The sequence below is a fragment of the Pogona vitticeps genome, chromosome 2 (genome assembly GCF_051106095.1).
Source record: "Pogona vitticeps strain Pit_001003342236 chromosome 2, PviZW2.1, whole genome shotgun sequence".
In the NCBI taxonomy this organism is placed as follows: Eukaryota; Metazoa; Chordata; class Lepidosauria; order Squamata; family Agamidae; genus Pogona; species Pogona vitticeps.
This window is the reverse complement of record NC_135784.1, coordinates 79,173,998-79,193,472: the sequence shown is the minus strand read 5'-3', so window position 1 is coordinate 79,193,472 and position 19,475 is coordinate 79,173,998. Positions and strand designations below refer to the sequence as shown.

General features: G+C 39.4%; 1 protein-coding gene across 5 annotated transcripts in view; it reads left to right on the top strand.

Annotated features, from left to right (window-relative positions):
- TEX264 (testis expressed 264, ER-phagy receptor) overlaps window positions 1–18,230 on the top strand; it is a 212,073-nt gene extending 193,843 nt beyond the window's left edge. For all 5 annotated transcript variants that reach the window (XM_072989802.2, XM_072989804.2, XM_072989805.2 and 2 more), the window contains one exon: window positions 11,379–18,230. In XM_072989802.2, coding sequence (XP_072845903.2) covers window positions 11,379–11,677 — 299 coding nt within the window. In that variant the 3' untranslated portion in view covers window positions 11,678–18,230. The remainder of the gene's footprint in view (window positions 1–11,378) is intronic.
- Window positions 18,231–19,475: the final 1,245 nt, after the last annotated feature.

Sequence of the window (19,475 nt, the reverse complement as noted above, 5' to 3'; positions counted from 1 at the left end):
GGTGGTTTCTTCTACAAAGGGCAGAATTATCTTTTGTGGAAATCTTACACCAGTTTTCTCCTGTTATAAGGGAATCTGCTGCTCCCTGCATTTGTGAGGATTGCCACAATTCAAAGTGATGTCATATTTAAGGATTAATTTTTGTGTGTGTGTGTGTCAGTTTGGTCATCCAATTCATTGCCCTGATTACACTGAAACTTTGCTCTTGCTGTGACTGAGAGGTTGATCAGACAGGCATATAGCTGGCTATTTGGTTCAACTGATTTTTCTGGCCATCACGTGTGTTTTCAATAAGAGCAATCTATCTTGTCCCTTTTTCAAGCTGTCCTGTTCCTTTTGTCCTGGCAGAGCACTAGGGCTGCAGTTTATTTGGTGTCACTGGGAGAGTTTATGATTATCCCATTCCGTAGCCATGCGGTTGGTTAATTCACATCCAAATACAGTTGTGAGTGGTGTTATCTGGCTGACAACAATATGATGTTTTCCATGGATTGTAACATTAAAAGTCAGGATGGAGAATCTTCCTCCTCCATTTTGTCTTCTTTTTAAAAATATTTCCCTAACTGACACAGCACAATCCTGTGCTGACACAGCACAATCATACTAAATGGAGGTGCCATTCAGTATAAGATGTATAATATGTATGTCATGTTAGTTTGATGCATTGATGTAGCACAATGTCACTTACTTTATTTAACCAAAAAGAGGGGAAGTTGCCGTGGCCCAAGGAATGACTGCTTAAAAAAAAGATGGAAGAAAGAATAGGGATGAGAACATCAATAATTGAATGAGGGATAAATTGGAGCAGTCTGAATACCTGTCTGGGTCCTTCTCTCAGAAGAAGAAGCATCTCCCATGTGATTGGAAGAATCACTCAAATGCAAAATAAAATAGAACACACCAAAGATAAGAACCTTTTAAGCACAAACCAGATTGCTCCAACTTCCCCTGTCTGGCTGTCCCTCCTCTTTAGTTGCTATGTAGTTGCACTGTTGGCAAAACTAAGAATATAGAGTCTTAGAAGAGTCAATTGCATGGTCTTTGAAACAAAGACTTGCAAGTGTGGGAAAGATGTTAAAATGTAATTTAAGAACACAAGATACAACTCACAAAAACAGTTATAGACGGCATGAGTCGATGAGAACTACAGTAGGAAGAAGTTTCTGAAGCTTTATTCCTCATATTTCTAAAATATGCTCATGAGGAACTGTAAATTAGTAAGTGCACTGCAAAGGCTTCAATTATTGATTCTTCTTGTTGTTTATCTCGTTATGCTGATCTGTGGAAATAGTTGAATTCCTCAGTCACAGCTTTGTGGAGTTTTTTTCCCCCCACTGTGGTTGATTGCTCATTGTGGAATTCTCTGCAAAATGAAATTTGCTGCTCCTCTGGGCTAACCATGCCAGTTGGCTTTGTGCATACATTTTAACCTTTGCTGTGAGGTAAAGCTGCCTTGGTACTAACTCTCTTTCAGCTCCCAGTGCCTGGTATGCTAAATGCTAGTTGGTAACTGGGGTCACCACGACATGACAGAGACGTCACCACTCATTACTAGTACTGTTTCTGAGTGCCCCCACCAGTGGTTCTTCAGATCACAGCAGCTTTGCTTATGGGAAAAGGAATCACATTTTCTTCACTAAGTTACTCCTCACTGGGTACCGAGAGAATGCAGCATCTGTTCCCTGTAACTGTGCTGATCCCTTAAGGGAAAACATCTGTATTCCATGCAATGGTGGAGTTGCCCTCAAGGCACTTTCATTCACATTTTCTTCCTCTGTTCTCAGTATTATTTTATTTTAAGCTTGTGACTGACAGTGGCATAGAGGAAAGAGAACAGTCCTTTTCTGTTGAGATGGCAGGGCCCTGAAACACTGCTGTTGCAATTCATTATTCTGATGCACACACACTTTTTTTTCCCCTGTGAAAAGATACAGTTGTCCAGCGTGTGAATTAATGGTTATCAGTAGCTACTCTTTATCACATAGAAACAGAACACATGGACCCTTTTTTTGATGCTATTTTTTTCCTCCACTAATAATAGGTGGTGCAATATTTACAAAGCACTTGGTCACATTTAATTCAGGACAATGTAATGGCATCGCACAGGCACAAAAAAATTCCAAAAACCCTGATATTATCTTATTGGCATTTCTATATAAGCTGAGTATTTCAAAGCTTGAGCCCTTTTCTTGTCGGTCTGTTTTCTTGGCCCATTAACAGGTTCCCACCAAGTCTCAGATCATCTTTGTCAGTGTGCTGTCAAATATTTTTATCCTTGATGTAGTCGGAACACCATAGCTCCAGGAAGAAAATGCTATCCCTGAGTTTTTCTCAGTCCTCTCTCAAAAGAAGGGGGAGAGGTACTACCTGCCAGTACTTTGTTTGCTGCTTTTCTAATCACTTATTCCCTCTTAAGGTTCCTCTGTCTCCTTGGGCAGCCATTCCCTGTGAAAATCTCATTTGGCAAGAACAATGCTCGCTTCAGATGACAGTTGTGCACAAAAATATCAGGGCTTTTTAAAAATAAATGTCAGCTGTATACTCGTGACTGTGATGCTGGTGGACCCCTGTTAAGTACAAGCAGAGGTGAGGTGTGTATGAAACGCTTCCCCGTGCACTTGTTCAGCATTCTTTCAGCCTGGACTTGTGGCTTCCAAAAGTGAACTCTTTGGATCCTTTTCTGAGGCCTCCAGATCCACCCTATAACCTCAGCTATCTTTCCAGGGGTCGGGTTTTGACTCCTTAGGTTATTTGCTGAAACTGAATAATGCCTCTCATTGGAGGTTCTTCATCTTATATTCAGAAAATGCTAGAAACCAGCCTGAACCTCAGCACAGTTGTATTTCAGTTGTTTGAACATTTGTTACGGGCACTTGATTGATCTCTGGTTAAATTTGCTTTACAAGCAAGATAGTTGCTTTATATACCGACACACATCTACTCTATTTCCATCATTGCTTATGCATTCTAAACTACAGGCCAGGGTATCTTTCCAGATATTAACTCTGTCATTCATTGCTCCACGGTGTAGATCTATATCACTTCCAACATAGACCTGCCCTTTTTGATGTTGTTTTTCAAGCTTTAGTCTTTTTCAGTCATTTTATTTATATATTTATGTTGACTTAATCCAACCTTTCTCCTAGGAATAGGGCTCAAAGCAACTTAGAATGGTTCAATTGCATAAAATGAATAAAACATTTTGAAAAATTAATATACAATTTTAAAATACACCATTAAAAGAAAAAAAAATATCGTCCAGATGAAAGCCCATTCTACTGGAAGCAGGGTTAACTTGCTAATGCCGCTGAATGAGCCTCTGAATTTCCTGGAGCACCTTATATAAACAGTGATGCATTTAACTGCATTATTTCTATTGATTCTTATATTGGCAAGTCCTTGTTAAAGGATAACAGATTGCTCTTTATAGCTATTGATTAATGCACTCACAGGAGAGTTAACCTGGAAGATTATAAATGGCTTACTTTCTTTCCTTCCTTCTTTCTTTCTAGCACTTCAGTGCCAACTGCTGTTTCGATTAAATGGGTGAAAGAACTATTGTGAGGGGCATAAAATCATGGCTTCACCATACAGCAGGCTGGAGACCTTGAGATTAAATTGTCTTGGAGGAGCTGATGGAATTAGACCTGCAGAGAGAAGTTTTTTGTAAGAGGGCCTCCAAAATCTCCACTCTGTTTTTGTATATGCCCTCAAACAAAGCCACATAGTGCTAGCTTCCATAATATATCCTGTTTGGTAATATTTGTCAACTCAGTTTGAATTCCAAGACATAAACATCTCTATTTCAGAGTCATGAAAGAAACTTACTTTGGCTAAAGCACTATTGGTGATTCCAAGTATATACTGTATATACCAGTTCATTATTGCCTCAAAAAAAAAAAAAAAAAAAAAAAAGACTGAAAAACAGTTTCCTGTACTTTGCTATGTACTAACCAAGAGGTCCAGTTGCCCTCCATCATTGTGGCCCTGGTGGCTTCCAATTCCTTGAGCCTTTTCTTTGTGGAGTACACCCTTCAGTATACCCTTGGGAGCCTGGCATCTGTCCAATGGCTCCCAAGGGTGTACCGAAGGGAATTTCATACAAAATTTGCTGGCTGCATGTGGGTGCTGATCAGTTAAAGCACTGGTTCTTAACCTTTGTTACTCGGATGTTGGTGGTGAAGGCTTCTGGGAGTTGCAGTCCAAAACTCTTGAGTAACCCAAGGTTAAGAACCAGTGAGTTAAAGGACTTCAATTAAACCTAGTTCTTAGCACAGTCTGATTTATTATAAAAGATGGGTTGTGAGGTGATATTAGCAGTTCAGCCTTCTCTTCCCAAAAAGCTGCTCTGCAGGGCTGAGAGACCTTCCAAAATAACATGAGAGGTGACATTGGACTTCAAGGGAAAAGAATAAAGGCCAACTATCACGTTTCCCCCCCCCCTCCCGCCAGTTTTTCTAGCCCAGAGCCCTTTCATTCACACATATCCCTTTAATCTTTCCTCATTTCACAGTCACTCGCGGTATTTCATACATCATTCCTCTGGATTAAAATGGCTGCCATTTTGTTTGTTTGTTTTTCCTCTGCAACAATATCAACCTTGATGTTCGCAATCTATTATCATGTATTAAACTCTGGAACAAAGGGAAGGATATATATTGCATGGAAACAGTTCAGAAGCCTCTTAATTGATTTTGACATGGCTCCAGTGCAATGAGTTCAAGTGCTGATTAAATGGTGGTGGTTGCAACCTTTATCTTTGAGTGCCATGTCATGCCTTCCTAATAAGTTGGCAACCTGCAATTAGACTACTTAACTAAAAAGGCAAGAGTTAATCCATATTGGCTTAGCTTTCTTCCTGCAGGAAAAAAAATGCAAGATGTATTCATTTAGCTATGCTGTTTGTACGTATCTTTTGATACATATCTCCTGTACACAGGCCTAAATCCAATTGATGGGCCTAATTAGTGTCAAAGTGATTTATGTAAATGATGACTTACCGTATATCAACAGCTGATTGGGTCTACAATTGGATACAGGCCATGATACTCACCTACTTGAAGACCTTCTAGATGAAATTAAAATTTAAAACTGGGATTAAAACTGGGATTGCTGGCATTGCGGGTGATAGACTGCTTCCTGTTTTCTTTAGAAATGCTTGGGAATGTACACAACATGTTACTAATAATTCAGCATCAAAGAAAATGTTTTGTTATTAGGTGGCATCAAATCGCTTCTGACTGGTGACACTATGAATGAGAGATTTCCAAAATGTCCTGTCCTTGACTGCCCTGCTCTGCTCTTGTAATCTCAAACTTGTGAATTTCTTTAGGGAGTCAGCCCATCTCATGTTTGGTCTTCTTCTTTTCCTGCTGCATTCAGCCTTCCCAAACAGTATTGTCTTTTCCATAGAATCATGCCTTCTCATGATGTGCCCAAAGTAGGACAGCCTCAGCCTCACCCTTTTTCCTTCCAGAGATAGTTCAGGCTTCATTTGGTCTAGCTAGGACCCACTTGTTCATCTTTTTGACAACCCTGGGTATCTGCAAATCTCTCCTCAAGCACTATATTTCAAATGATTCAATTTTTCCTTTCAGCTTGCATTGCTGTCCAGCTCTCACACCCATACATAGTGATCACGAATACAAGAGTGTGGATGATCTTGATCTTGTTCCAGTGACACACCCTTACACTTGATGATCTTTTCTAGTTGCTTCATTGCTGCCCTCCGAGTCTCAGTCTTCTGATTTCTTGGCTGCAGTCTCCCTTTGGATTGATGAACCAAGGTATATAAAATCTCTTAACTATTTTCATGGTCAACATTAAAGTTTTGTAGTTCTTCTGTAGTCATTATTTTTGTCTTCAAAATGTTCAGTTGCAGTCCTGCTTTAGCTCTTTCTTCTTTCATTTTCCCTAAAAGATATTTCAAGTCATTGCTGCTTTCTGCTGGTAAGATGATGTCATCTGCATATTTTAAATTATTGATGTTTCTTCCCACAATTTTCACTCCTCCTTCATCTGAATCTAGTCTGGCTTTCCATATGATATGTTCTGTATACAGATTGTAACAGAAAATGGGATAAAATGCCCCCTTGTCTACACATTTATCTATGAAATCATTCTGTTGCTCTATATTGTGTCCTAACAATAACTTCTCAAAACGAAGCGTTTACCTTATATGGAGTGAGAAATACCTGATGTTCAAGCTGGATACCAAAAAAGAAGAGGCACTTGAGGCACTTAAGATCATATTGCAAATTTCCACCAGCCTTTGGAGTCAGTAGCTAAAGAATTTCAGAAGAATATCAGTTTATGCTTTACAGACTACAGAAAGCCCTTTTCTGTGTAGACCACAAGAAACTATGCGTTGTTCTGAAAGAAATGGGTGTGCCTTGGTGCTTGATTATTCTAATGTATAGCCTGGATTGTGGACAAATCAAATAGAATTGCCCAAAAAACATAACTGTGTTCATTTACAGGAAACACTGAACATATACACACTGAAACATTGGCACTTGGCTTTCCACAACTCTTTTGTGATATACAGGCCTATTAGCTCATTTAAAAACATGTAGGACCTATATGCAGAGAGGGGAGAATGAACATAAGCACATTACTCAGGTAGACTCCATTTCCCTCTCATGGAGATCCTCTTGCACTAGGAAGGTTCTTCATGCAAAAGAGAACCTCAAAAATCTTAGTTCTGATTCAAAAGGAAAGTCTGCATCAATACAGGAGGACATCCTCTCCAGTTATCTCCTAGATGTAAAGCTTGACAAAAACCAAGATGCTATGAGGTTCACTGCAGTACCTTAAATTTAGGTTCCTTTCAATGCCTGAAAAAAACTACAAAAATGCCCAGCTGTCAGATAGGGGTCAAGGATCTTGGTTAAAGCTCTTTCCCAGCTATGCTACTAAAATTGGTTTTAGTGGAAAGTGTGCCATGTGTTGAACCTGGGGCATTTTGCACATTCACCATGATCTTTATTACTGAGCTGTGGGCTGTCCCATCCATGTGGTGCAGATGTGCTCAATGGATCCTTTAACAAGTGGTCCTCAACCTTGGGCCTCCAGATGTTATTGGACTACAATTCCACCTCTGCTGGCCAGGATTTCTGGGAGTTGAAGTCCAAGAACATCTGGAGGCCAGAGTTGGGAAGCACTGCTTTAGTAGAGTGTGCGCTCCTTTGTTTTAAAAAGTGTGTGGTGGGACTTCTCTTCTATAATTTGCAGTTGTCTGCCTCCTTTCATTTCTAGCAGGAAGGAGGCAAAGCTAAAGATCTTTTACGTACAGCCAGGCCATTGCAGTCATTGCTCTCTATCAGGTGCATCAGAAAATAGGGTTTAGCTCAAAAAGCAGCAGCATCCTCAAGAGAGCTTACACTTAAAGAACTGCACTGAAAGGAGGGGGCAACTTTCGATTCAAACCTTTAATGCCCCCCCCTTATATTTTGATTTGGACCCATTGGCCAAAAACAAAAACAAACAAACAAAAACAAACAAAGAAACAAACAAGCTTCAGGCACACCATGTTCCCAGCATATACAATTTGTTTTTCTTCATGTGTCACTCATGACTGGGGATGCCAGTGCTAGCGGGGGACAATTGTAGTGCTGGTTTTGTGGAAGTGCAGGCAGCTGAACCTAATGCCCAAAAAGCATCTGAGGAACAAATGGGGTCTAGTTTAAAAGGCACTCAGATCTCCAGGCCAGTTACTTACTCTTTGACAATAAAGAGGTTTTTATTTGCAAACCAGAAAAAAAAGTGAGTAGAGCAGCAAACACGAGTAGCTCAGAAGTCCCAAAGATATGCAGAAATCATTGTGGTCTTCTACAGCTTTATTTTAAGGGCTTGATAATGGGGAAGGGAAGGATAAGAGTTTCTAGAGAATCCAAAAAATCTGTTGTGTAACCATTTTGGGTGTCTGTAATAACCTCCTACTAAACTTGGGTTACTCATGAAGATGATTTTTCCCTAAGTATATGTTCAACCCATTGCTTTTTGAAAGAATCTTTGGCTCTAGTGAACCATCCTGACCCCTCTTATTTCTGATCTCTTCTTAATAAAAACGTCAGTGCTGCTGAGTTTCCATATGAAATCAGTCAAGATCCATATAACAAAAAGAACAAAATCAGAGTCTTCTATCTTTTATAGAAAATGAGAAGTATTCTAAGCTTTGAACAAATTGACATTGCAATATACAGTATATGTGTGGAACACTAGGGATATTTTCATGTCCTCGCTAAGTGAGCCTGTAACAGAAGGCTTATGTGATACAAAAAGACACCATTTATACTGTGTAAGCATAGATATATTATTGGCTACCCCTGGAAGCCCTTACTTCCCCCCATAATCCAAGGATCTCTTGTTTAATTGGCAGACTTCAACCCACCCATTCCTTCAGCCACATGTGTACCTTGATTTGTCCCTTGGCTGGATAGGTGACTGCTGTTACAAAAGGAAAAATTGCATTGTATTGCTTGATTGTGGGTCACCAAAATGGCTGATTTTTACATTTCGGTTTCAACTATGCCTCCTCAATCTCAGTTGTTATATGGTTTAGGCTGCACTCTATTCTCTCCCTCCCTCACACACCCTCTTTTCAGGTTGCTTGTTGACGACATTCTAAATATTGTTTCTCAACAATAAGAAACCCTAGAAGGAACTGAATAGAAAATGCAACATGGTAAAAGCATTTTTGTTTGTAATGCTTGTATTTTGTGCTTTAAATCCATTTAAGGGGGAAAACATGACAATTTAGAAAGGACAGGACTATAAAGTAGGAGAAGAGCTTGGGGGAAATTGTCCAGCAGAGGGCATTCAAAATGCACTCTCCACATGTCAATATTTCCTCTAAATCAGAAACTATTTGGTTTAGCCAAAGGAAATACTGTATAGCAGAACTTCTGGGGCTTGTTCATCAGTATTTCCTGACCATGTTTTGCACCTAGTTTCCTATACAAATACATATGAAAAATCAGGACTAAGTCAAGCCTGTTTTGCTGCCCTTCTGGTGAGGAGGAGATCTCTTTTTGTCCTACTTTAGAAAAGAATCATCTTTCTAGAAAGAAGTATGGTGTTCTGGTTGGCTTACTTGTTAACATCTAAAATGCTCTTAATGGTTGAGGACCTTGATACCTGTTGGAAAGTCATTCCTACAAAACATTACAGGTGAAACCAAAATAGAAATAAAAAGTTTTTTTTCTTTTTGTCTAATGAAGTGGACTTGTCCACAAAAGTTCACAATAAAAAAAATATAAAAGTCAGTCTTTAAGGTGCCACCATGTTTTTGTCTTTTTTACTTTTTATTTCTATTTTGCTTTTACCTATAATGCTTGCACAGACTAACACAGCTACACCTTCTACTCCTACAAAACAGCTACCCTTCCCATCCTCTCTTTGTAGTCCGTTAAGTGTTAAAAAATAGTAACACTTAAGGAGTCCAAAAGAATGACTATTTGGGAACCAGGCTTTGTCAGTTGTGGCCCTATACTTCTGGAACAAACTTTCTAGAGGTTTGCCAGGCACCTTTCATCCCAGTTTGTAAGAAATACATCAAAACGAAATTTTATTAGTTCTTGTTACCTGAGATGTTCAAAATTGTTTTGATCTTTTTATTTATTTATTTATTTATTTATTTATTTATTTATTTATTTATTTATTTATTTATTTATTTATTTATTTATTTATTTATTTATTTATTTATTTATTTACAGTTAGGTCTAATTAACAATAATAATCATGTACCATCAAGTCATTTCTCACTTATGGTGACTCTTTTCAGGGTTTCCCAGTTAGAGAATATTTAGAAGTGGTTTACCATCCCTTTCTTCAGGGGGGCGCCCTGGGACTGTGTAGCTAGCCCAAGGCCACGTAGGCTGACTCTACTCACAGGAGGCCCAGTAAAGAATCCAACTCCCAACCTGTTGCTCCGCATCGAGACACTTAAACCACCAAACTATCCAGTACAGTGGGGTCTCTACTTAAGAACGTCCCTACTTAAGAACAATCCAACTTAAGAACAGCTCCATTTGCTAAATTTTGCTTCTACTTGAGAACAGAAATCCAAGATAAGAACAGGAAAAAAATCCTTTCCTGCTCTTTTTTTAACCTTAGGTCATCTTAGGTTAAAAAAAATTCTCCCCCTAGTGGTAGAGTACGTATTAACCAGCTTTGCATTAGTTCCTATGGGAACTAATGCTTCAATGTACGAACGCACCTCTACATAACAAAAAAACAGCCAGAACGGATTAATTGGTTTTCAGTCCATTCCTATGGGAAATTTTGCTTCAACTTAAGAACGTTTCAACTTAAGAACACCATTCCAAAACCGATTAAGTTCTTAAGTAGAGGTTCCACTGTAGTTTCTATGGACGGAAAAGAGCAGATACGGATTAAATAGTTTTCAATGCATTCCTATGGGAAATGCAGATTCAACATAAGAACTTTTCAACTTGAGAACCACTTTCCAATGCGGATTAAGTTCTAAAGTAGAGACCCCACTGTACATTAATTTTTATATCGTATTGTATTGTTTATGCAATGTGTTTTAGTATGTCTATGTTGTGAACCACCCAGAGAATGCTTGCACTATTGGGTGGTATATAAACTAAGGTAAGCTAAATTAAAAGTTTAAACAAGCAAACAAGTTAGAGTCAGGGAGGGGTAGTCACTGATTGCACAGGAACATTGCTTGCTCATGAACATCTCTGGCTATCCCTTCCCAGGGAGGTCTGAATGATTATAGATTAAATAACCTTAAAATTGGAAGCTTAACATCAATTTATTTATTAATGTAGAAATTATACAATGCCTCATCAACCTGCTTTATGTTTCTTTTCCTATAGCTTAAATAATGTTTTGCTTTTTGGAATAAATCTTTCTTTTATGTAATAGTTACTGGATAGCCACTTTTGCTGCGTGCCAGTTTAGGGTACTCTAGAACATATTGGTGCCATGCAACCATTTCAGAAGGAGAATTCGTCTTCCTTTATTTTCTTAAATTGGGTGGGTATCACAGGCTGCTTTCAGTCTTCTGAAGACATCACAGATTGTACAAATGAAAAACCCTAAAGTCTTAAGTGTTTGAAATCAGTAGCTGTGTTAACATTAATTTATTATATGAATTATATGAATCTTTGACAGCCTCACATAATAACTTGCTGGCTCCTTTTGTCGAGTTGTAGCTGTTGTTTTACCTCAACCTTATAATTAATTCATTGGAGTGAATTTTGCGTCTTACGAACCTTATATTAATGGGCAAATTCTGAGTATGTTTAGTGAAATGCAAGTAGAAATTTATCGTGAGTACCTCTTGATTATTCTGAATCTATTGCCTTTTCCAAGTAACCATTTTCTGTTCTTGTTTTTGCATAAAGGAGCTGATACCTTGAGTGAGACGAGCTCTATTAGCATCGCGGCCACAACCGAGAGTAGAGAGACTTCAGTGGCTACCTCCATCTTGTCCCCCTTCACATCTGGCCATAGCCGAGATGAGGCAGACAATCGCAGTGAGCACAGCTACAGTGAGTCGGGAGCCAGTGGCTCCTCCTTTGAGGAACTGGAGTTGGAAGGCAATGGTGATGGAACGGAAGGCTCTGTTGAGGATCAGGACACCACCAATGCCAAGTGGACCAAGGAGCCTATTGTCCTGGAGAAAGAAAGGAGTGAAGAATAAAGCTGTCTCTTTAATCATATTTCTTGGGATTGGAAATAGAAACTGATCATCTCGATTGCTTCTTTTCTGTCCAACCAAAATATTTCGATCACTGTTCTGTATTGAGACTTGTCCTACTCTTTGTCTGCAGACAAATATTTGGGATGTGAAGAGAGGATACATCCGGGGGTAATCATGGTTGGTTGCTAGTGTTCTGTAGCCAGACATAAGAATGTGTAATGTAATAGGAGGCCGGGAGTAGGATGACATGTAATGGTGGTGGGGAGCTCGTGTATTAAACAGTACAGTATAGTGTATTTCAGTGTGCGTGAAAAAGAGGGAGAAGGTGTGTAGATTATTGTGCCTGGAAAACTCTGCATAGACTGGCTGTGTCTCTGTATGGATGCCCCTTTGCATTTCTTTTTCTCTTCTTGTATTCTTCGCTATTCATCCCATTTAATCAGCCTATTTGTTAGCAACTTACAAACACTGATTGGCATCACATCTATTATCAACAAAGATCAGTAGTTATATTTGACACAGAAAAATGTGGTGAAGCCCAGTAATCATTAGGCTGACATTGCCTTTCCATATGATATGTTCTGATAATTGTTTCTGTTTGAAAGGTAAAAATGTATGAGCAGGGTTACTGCAATCTACAGGTACTCATGTTGCTTCTGATTCCTTTTCACTATTCCTTACATGCCTGTGCAGCCTGCATTCCATGTTTCTCTTTCAGATTCTATAATCCCGAAGTTCTTTTTAGTTACAGTTGTTGCACCCATTCGTTACTGTTGGTATAACTCGAGAGAACTGAACTTGATTCTTATCTAGCTTTTGATGTAACAGAATCCTTTTGGAAGAAAGGGGCACCACTGTTGACATGAATGATGTCTTTTTCCAACAGAAAGAGAGTAGAGAATGAGCAATATTACAGAGCCAAAGAGCAATATCACTGCAGAAATGACATAGCCATGCTCTCTGTATGCTCAGGCATAGTAAATAACTTGGAGTGTCGTCTCAGGCATAATGATAACAGTAGTGGATATGATTTTATGTTTGCCAGTGCTAGAAGTTTCCAAATTTTGTGACTTTGAAATGCTCATGTAGTCTGCCCTTATGCAAGGTTAACAATTCCTACAACTTTGATTACAGCATAATCCTAAGCAGGATGAAAGGAAGATCGTCTTCACCTTGCACTGGCAATATTTTTGAATGTTGGGTCAATTGTGTCACCATCCAATTCGCTGGGCACCAGATCAGATTTTTCACTGCTGTATCCCCTATTAAAGCTCTTGTAAGGAACTGGTTGATGAGAGCCATGTTAGATCATCTGAATTTTCAGCGTTCCATTACTACGGCTTGAGGATGTCATCAAGACAGTTAGAAGAAAAGCATGCTGATACCTTTAGAATAAGAGGTGAAGTACTGAAATATTCTGATCCTCCCTACCCCATTCTTGCTCCACTTGCTTACATCCTCTCTGTGGAAGGCTTAGATCAATGGCTCACTCTGTTTCTTAATGGATGTGGATCCATATAGTGGACAAAGAGGTTCGACATTCAGCCATCTTCAGGTCTGCCTTGTTTCTGAGCATTGACTAAGCTTGGAGGGAAATCAATGGGACGCAGTGTTAGAACATTTCCCCTTGGGCTGTGTAGTTCACAAGGCTACTCAGCTCCCCTTTCCAAACAATCACCATTGATTCCTTATTTTCTTCTTTATGCTTTTGGTGCTGTGGCCTATAAGATTTCTAGTTCTCCTTTGACTCTCTGTTCCTTGATGTTTGAATCTATATTCCTGTTCTGCAGTTCTGATTTATCATGACATCCAAATTAACAACTCCACTTTAGCTGCAGTGCCTCTGAAGCTAGAAGGGCTGATAGAAGCAAACACATACGTATTCCATATATGGGGAACTGGATATGCTTCATCCCTATTGTGCCTGGATTCTGCAGATCATTCCTAGGCTAAATGCCCAGATATAATTGGAGGACTTTCTAATCTGCCTGGATATTATTACTGTACTTTACCTACTGGCTGAACAGATCTTACATTTTATATAATAAATGAAATTACTTGAATGAATGTTGTTATAACTGCCCCATTTAGGCACTGCCTGTTCAGTGGCTACCCATGTGCCTGTTACTGAATAAGGCTCCCTCACTAATTTAGAATTCCAGTTCACTGTGTGTCTGTATGTGTTTGTGTGCAAATGGGTTTGCATATCCATATGTTCCTTTGGACATGTGTGATAACATGCATCCTTGTGTTTCTGTGCTTGTTACTTGTGTGCAGAAACCAATATGCATTTGTGGCTTCAGAACCAAACTAGTTCTCAAACTATTTATGTAATTGCTGATTTTATGAACGGTGTCTCATCTAGCTTGGTCCTCATACTGTGCTTTCGTATGAATTAGCTTCTTTCTTTTTTTCATAGTAAGGGTGCAAAATAAAGGCAATAATAGTAGGAACAGCTGGAGGCATATAGATAGAACTGTAGCATGCTTTCCCTGAGATTTCATTTGACAGATAACAAGAATGTGATTCAGTCTGTATTCTGCTGGATTTCTTTGTGCTTTTTGTTTGTTTTGTAGGAAGCAGGGAAGGAGATAATATTTCTTTTTCTCACATTCTGTGGTATTGGATGCAAGTATCAAAGTCTTCTAGCTTATATATGGTGGTGTGTGCATGTGCCTCTTATTATGCTCATGTGTAGTTGTGGGTAGTGCACATCCTCATCTATATTGCCCTGTAGGTGCACACATTTGTATCCATGATTGTATCCTGCATCTTTTCTTGCATACAAGTAGAATATGTGTTCATTTATACACCCTATGCATTCAGCCCTTTCTTCTGATGTACTCTGGTAGAAGTGGATGTGATGCCAATTTCTCAATTATACAGGTGTGTATAAGACAGTCAAGGCAGGCATGAGGTACTCAACCTCTATCTGATTGTATCAATTCATGATTCTTATGTAGGATTGCTCCCACATCAAGTATTGTGCACTTGGGAAACAAAAACTTAACAGAAATAGGTGTCCCCTATTCATATGTAATTATTTCTGGAATAATTACCTGTGTGGAAGAAGCCATAGCCTAATGTTCTGCTTGGCTTGTAGGCTTTCTGCATACCAGGAAGTTTTGACAAGAAATATATTTTCAAGGAAATAACTCCTCACAGACATTGTGGAGTGCCTGTTCTTTTAAAAGAAATGTACTCAGTGCCTGCCTGACCAGTTCAGTGCTTCAAGTAAGAGCCTTTCATTAGACTGTGTTCTCTTGCTGACTGAATGTTAGCTCTTCTTACCCATCTTTGAATATGAGCACCCCTTGCCCTTTTGTCCTTCTTTTTCCTGAAAGCAGCCTGAATAAGGTTTTGTTTTGAGCTGGAGGCAGGTGAACAGCAGGAACAAGGATGCCTGGGGTACTCAGAGATAGCTGTGAATAATATCTGAAGCTGGAATTCTGCAGGAAGCCACTGTGCATGTTCAATGCTGGAATGAGCAGTTGGGGTGTTCCTTACTGTGGCTCTTCTGAGGTGGGGAAGTGACCCTCAACTGTCCTCAACCTGTGTAGGCAGTGGCAGCCATCCACAGGCCATTTATTCTGGAGGAGTTGTGGTGATTTAACCAGGCTACTGTAGATTTCAGTAATCATTCTTTGCAGTTTTAATATTATAGTTAAACATCCAAATTAATGAATTGACTGCATACTGTCATGACATGGACTAAGAGCAGCAGAAAGCACTGAAGCAGCTGTGCTTTGCTTATATTAGTATTCCCCATGACTGGTTTGTTTTTTGTAAGAAGCAAAGTTGGGAAAAGATAAACATTTGGATGGTAACTCCCAGAATACCCCATCAGCTGGGATCTTCAGGATGCTGTACTTCACCATCAGTAAAGAGCTATCCAGCTATCCATGACCCCTTTAGAAGTGTGTGTCTGATGTAGTGTCTGCTTCCTTTAAAATCCTCCTTTCTCCATGAAAGGAATGCTTCAGGCATTTTTTCACACAGCCCCCTTTCTCAAAGAGCTGAATTGCCAGAAACATAACTGGAGCGTCCTCTTAATAGGCAGCTGCCTGGTAACCTGCTCTAAGATGCCCTGCTTGTTCTGTGGCTAGCCTGGTATTTTTTTCACTGTGTATGTCTTTTGGCACTAGCTATAATTGGGGAGGGACTGGGTGACGGGATGATGAATAAAATTACTATCCATCTGTGGTGAAAATACATCAGAACATCTCAAGAACAACAAATGTTTCATCTCTGCAGTTCTAACTACACTGTTGACACAGTTTGGTTCACAAATTAATTACAAATAGAGATGTGCATTTTGGATTTTTTTAAAACTACAAATCCCACAATTCTCCTTTCTGGGAGTCTCCTCTGCAGAATCCAGATCTTATGGACACCTAAATTGTGTTCAACTGGAGAGAAGTCCCACCTAGCAGGCTTCATGCCTTGGATAGGCTTCCTGGTAAAAAGGAAGCTGCCCTAAGGGTTGCTGGGAAGCTTCCTTTCAAATAGGAAGTTAAGCCTATCCAAATGATAAAGTCCGACAGTTGGGCCTTCTGTCCAAGTGAGCACAGCTGAAGTGTCTGTAATGTCTAGTTCTGGCTGATGGAACTCCCAGAAAAGAGAATTATGGGATCGGAAGTCCAAAAAACCCCAAAATGCATATCCCTGGTTACAAATGCTTTGTAGCTTACAGCTGAAATAGAATGGAATATTATGAAAATAATGTACATGGACAGAGTGAGATAAAAAAAAGATCTGCCATTCTAACTTTATTGTTGCCTCTTAGGACATTTTAGAGATTAAAGCCATGCAGCTTTCCTGACATCTTCCTTTATTAAGCCCAACTATCCACTGGTGTCAACATTTCACTTTCATTAGTATAAGTTAGAGTGTCATTACGAAAATTCTCACTCACTTTTTAACAGATCTGTGGTGCATGATCAAAAGCCTGTTGAAGCTCACAAGAGCCTGTTATTAATAATTCTGAGACCGTGATATGGGATGAGAATAGTCTAGGGGGCCAGAAATCCAAACAACAAATAAATAACATTGTAAGATCTTTAGACAATGCAAAAGGGACTCATTTTTTTTAGGTTATTGCCAGTTATAGCAGTGAAGATTTTGAGTCCTTACCAAATGTTCCAAGCATTTTAATATTTGCCATTTTCTCTCATTTGCTTTTCTTTACTTTTTTTTGAAGACCTCCACCTCCTTTATTCTGTCCACTAATGTGTGTCACAGCATTTTCAGCCATAGAAGTAGATAAACTGGACTAAACTGTTTATAGCAAGAAAAGAATGCTAAGTGTTCTGTACACATCCCAATGAGCTCCCACAGTACAAATGGGGCCAAGATCCATGATGGTTAGTCTTGTACAATCCTTCTAGAGCAATGGTGGGTCTGAACTCCCTCTTCAGTGTCCCTTTCTTTTCTTCAAAGTTATACTCAAACTTTGTTTCATAGGTACGTAAAAGTTGTAGCATACAAAGTTGTAGGATTCTAAATCGAAATTTTAAAACCTCATAGGGTACATATTGGCCAAAATCCTATTATGTACACCCACTGACATAAGTCCATTGATGTCAGTCTCAGTGGTGAATCACCACTCCTTAAGTTAGTGCAGATATTTGTGTTGCATAGTAAGCACATGATTGTGCATGCAACAGCAAATGGCTGTGTTGAATTCTTAACTAGAAGCAGTTTACTTCTGAATGTTATGCTGATGGACTTGGGCTGGCATAATTTGTTATTTGGATTCTGGCCATTAATGATTTGGAGACCATAGAACTAGTTTATGGTCTTTTTTCTTGTACAAGAGAAAGCTTACAAAACTGAAAATGATTGTCTCTGTGTGTATTTGTGGGTATGCAGGGGGAGGAACTATGTTTGGATTTGAAACCTACAGATTGTCACTGATTGAGCAGCCTGCACTGAAGAGTGAAAAGAACTGACAGCCCGTTGCTTGTTACTTGTTAAGATACTGGTAAAGCTGTTAGAGAAGTTTGGTTTTTAGTTTGGTCCTAAAATGACACCCTTATTCTGTTATGTATTTAATCAGCCTGTTGGTATAATATACTGTATAAGGCTTAAAGTGATCTATGTGCCAGATTGGTTTAGAAATAGGTGGGGGGTTAGAGATAGGGTGGGGTGAAATCCTTGTTGAAATTAAAAGTGGCTAACAAAATGCAAGCCCCTGTTCTCCACAGTTTGTGAACACCCAAATCTGCAAAACAGTAACTGTCCGATCCATAGTGGAAGTAGACCATGTCTTACAATTGATAACCTGGACCACTTTCAAGGACACAAGTTATGTGTGATTGTTACAATGTACAGATATATTTTATATTGGGCAATGTCCTTGTAATCATATGTGGAAGGTTACGACTTCCTGGTATTTCAAAATGTATGGAACTGAATAAGTTTTTGCTCCCCACCCCCACAAAAAGAGCCATGTTGCATAAGATCAATGGTGTGTTTAGTCCAGCAATTTTCCTGCAATAGTCGCCAACCAGATGTCTATGGAAAGTTCATTAAAAGGTATTGAGCACAATAATACACCACCCCTCACTCATATTCTCCACTACTTGGATTCAGATATGTTGGAAGCAATACACAGTCATTGTAACAAGTAGCTATTAATAGTCTTATTGTCAATGACGATGCCCTATAGTCCATATTCAGGCCATTGGCCCAACAAGCCTAGTATTGCCTACTCTGATGGGTAGCAGCCGTCTCAAGATCTCATGTAGGTAACCTAACTGGAGATATTAATGATTAAGCTTGGGCCATTAGGGCTCCACCTAATAGAATCTGGAAGAAAATCTGATGGCACGGCCTTTGAATGGATGCCTCAGCCAATCTATTCCTTACTTGTGGATGTATGTAAATGGGAAGAAGTATTTCAGAAACAAAGTGCCTTGAAAACACCAGTCTCATCCAGTTGTGGAAGCTACAAAAAGTTGGGCTTCTTTAGTAATTGGATCGCAGACCCACCACATAATATCAGAAATCTCCAGTAAGGTTAGGAAAGAATCATGACTAAAGTCCCTACTAGTCAAGAGTCAACAGTGCTGATCTAAATGGACCAGTGTTCTGATTCAGTGTAAGGCAGCTTTTTGTGTTTAATTTTTTGCACACATCTCCAGAATTATATCAATTGATCAAATGGAGTCTTAAGCCTTTTCAGGTTGCACATCACTGATCTAACCAGATGGCCAATTTAATGAGAGAATGCACCATTCATGAATATTCTGCACTTCTGTTGGGCCCTGCATTGCCCTGCTACAGAACAGGTGTTACTGGCATGAGGTAGGGCTGGCTGTAGGCAAGGTAGTACTAAGTTTGCCCACACCCCCAAGGGTGTAACAGCAGCAGTGGTTGGTTTATTTTTAAGCATTTAATTTTCTTTTCCTGGAGGCACCTTGGAACCATATGGGATGTCTGAAATCATGTGGGACTGGCATCCACCTAACTCATATCTAACAAGGAGTTTGAAAACATGGGTGAGCCAAATCCACTGCAAGTGGATCTTTGTCAGTTGCCTCCGGATATTGGGTGTTGATGCTGGGTTTGCAGTGAGGAATTAGTTTCCTTCCAGCGTGAATGCAGGTGAAGAGAGCTTCCTTCACGTCTAAGATGACACAGCATCCCTTCCTAATTCTTGAAGAATTATTAAAGGAAACCGGAGAATGACCTTTGCAGCGAGTCTTTTTGATGCTCTGTCATTTGAAAGGGTTTGAAATGTCTTATACTTACCATGAAAAGCCTATTAGAGTGAAAAGAAGTGAGGGGAATAGTG